The sequence below is a fragment of the Acanthisitta chloris genome, unplaced genomic scaffold (assembly GCF_000695815.1).
Source record: "Acanthisitta chloris isolate BGI_N310 unplaced genomic scaffold, ASM69581v1 scaffold5292, whole genome shotgun sequence".
NCBI classification, from domain to species: domain Eukaryota; kingdom Metazoa; phylum Chordata; class Aves; order Passeriformes; family Acanthisittidae; genus Acanthisitta; species Acanthisitta chloris.
This window is the reverse complement of record NW_008660897.1, coordinates 1-2,137: the sequence shown is the minus strand read 5'-3', so window position 1 is coordinate 2,137 and position 2,137 is coordinate 1. Positions and strand designations below refer to the sequence as shown.

The 2,137-nt window shown below is 54.7% G+C and overlaps 1 protein-coding gene across 1 annotated transcript; it reads right to left on the bottom strand.

Annotated features, from left to right (window-relative positions):
• Positions 1-443: 443 nt before the first annotated feature.
• On the bottom strand, positions 444-1,272 carry KCTD16 (potassium channel tetramerization domain containing 16; the record flags this gene model as incomplete). The annotated part of the gene is made up of 1 exon (XM_009069993.1): positions 444-1,272. A coding segment is annotated over exon 1 (829 nt), but the record flags the coding sequence as incomplete, so codon positions are not given.
• Positions 1,273-2,137: the final 865 nt, after the last annotated feature.

Sequence of the window (2,137 nt, the reverse complement as noted above, 5' to 3'; positions counted from 1 at the left end):
GCGAGGCTGCGGGCTCGGGCCGGGGCGGCGGCGATCCGGGGTGACTGCGGGGAGCAGCAGACACCTCTCGCTGGGGACAGACGGTTCTGCTGTGGCCGGAGCCACGGGGTTGGCTTTCCCTTCCCCGCGTGCGAGAGCGTGGGCTCTGCCGGCACACGGCTCGGCTGGCTGTGCTCGACGGTTACCAAGCTGCGATGACCTTAGCGAGGCGAGTCCCAGCAGAGGTTTTGCGCAGCAGGTTCCGCGGGCTGTTCCCGAGCGCAGAGCGCGGACACTGCGGCTCTCGCAGTCTGTGCTGCCAGGGCCAGCGCGCCCCGCTCAGCCTCGCCAGACCCCAACGTGTCTAAACACAGCCCCAGAATGCGGCACACAGCAGGAAATCTGCCCGGGGAGCGCACGAGCAGCAGGGAGGGACAGCTCCCTCCGGAACGCCTGGTACTTACGGTAGAAGACGTATTCGGTGTAGCTGGACCAGACCTTGTCGTCTGTGTACTGGTTGACGAAGGAAGCTGTCACCGAGGAGTTACAGGCCACCATGTGGAATCCACACTCGGACAGCATGTCGAAAGCCCTCTCCAGGTGCTTGAACTTGAGATAAAACCTGGAGGTGTACCTTTCTGGAGCCCTGTCTGGGTCCCTGCTTTCGTTCAAACTTTCTCCAAAGACCTCTTTGACCAGAGAAATCCTTCCACAAACCAAAATCCTCGGGACCCTCCTGAATTTGGCGTCTGCTTGGCTGTCCCTGCCAATAGTGCAGGAGCCGCGGTACCCGATGGTAATGAATCCCCACTTGCGGTCGGGCGGGAGGAGCGACGAGGGTGCGCATATTCTCGTGTCGCTGCCCTGGGACACCTCTTCGTAGTCACTGTGGCAATAATCATCGGGGCTCTGCTTGTCCTCGGGAGTCAGGAGTTTGACCAAGTCCGGGAGCTGGAAGTACTCAGCCTCCCTCTTGAGCCTTCCCTTCTCTGGGAAGTGGTCGGGCAGAACCACTTGCTTGTCCCTGAGATAGTCCAGAATATAGCGGAAAAGGAAACCATCTCTGTCGATGAAGAATCTTCCCTTGGAGTCCTTGGCCAGATCGTTGGCCGTGTCTCTCTTTGGGGTGAACATTTTCCACAGCAGGGAGTGCGGGGTGCCAACCAAGGTGGAGTGGCGAGTGAAGTAAACCTGGCCACCCACGTTGAGCTCCACCACCTCCGGGAAGGAGTGCAGCCCAGTCCCCTGCTCTCGAGGAGGAAGGTAAGTCCTGCAGTTGCCACTCAGAGCCATTGTACTCTCAGCCAGAAATCGGCAGCACGAAGCAGCAGGACTATCAATCACATCCGAGGGTAGAATAAGGCTCACAACAGTAAGGAGAAACAGGGGGGAAAGGAGAAGTGAGGAAATAAAAGTGGCCAAAAGGTTTGTTTAAAAAAGAAATCTGAATTGTCCATGAGTGACAGTGTGGCAGAAGTGGTTTATACCCTGAACCACAGAGGCTGGAGAGCAATCACCTCATGAAATGCAATCACATCATCAGATCTTCCAACAAAGCCATCAAAATCAAGGTCAAGCCAAGCCTATGGTCATTCACAGGTCTGTCAAAAGGGAAAACAAAATAAGGCAGGAATTATTTTTCCAGGCATCACAGCAGCTGCAACAGAGAAAAGCAGATGAGTTTGTGGAGCCAGGCTAGATCTCCTGCTAAATAGGTCTCTTTTTTTCTGCAAGTTCTACGCTTCTTTTTCACAAGTATTCATCAATGGAAGGGCTACAAATGACTCCACTGTTTAAAAGAAAATGCACACTTCATCTTTAAAGAAACATCTAAATCGGGCATGCACACGAGGGAACAAGAACAGGGAGTCTTACCTTGGTGACAATTAATGCATAGCTCTTGTAAGGGAAAGCAAAATGTCAAGACACTCAGACACACATACAGGCACACAGGGTCCGGGCGATGTGAATCCGACCCCAGCAAGGGACAGCAAAGGCAAGAGAAGTGCTCTCAGCAGCATCCGCGGAGATCTCAAGAGTTAACCCGAGTCACGGCGAAGTTAACCGCGGCGGGAGATGAGGAAACCAATACATACAGCACGGGGGAGGAGGAAAAAAAGCAACAACCCCCCCAAAATCCGCGAGCGGCCGCGCGGGG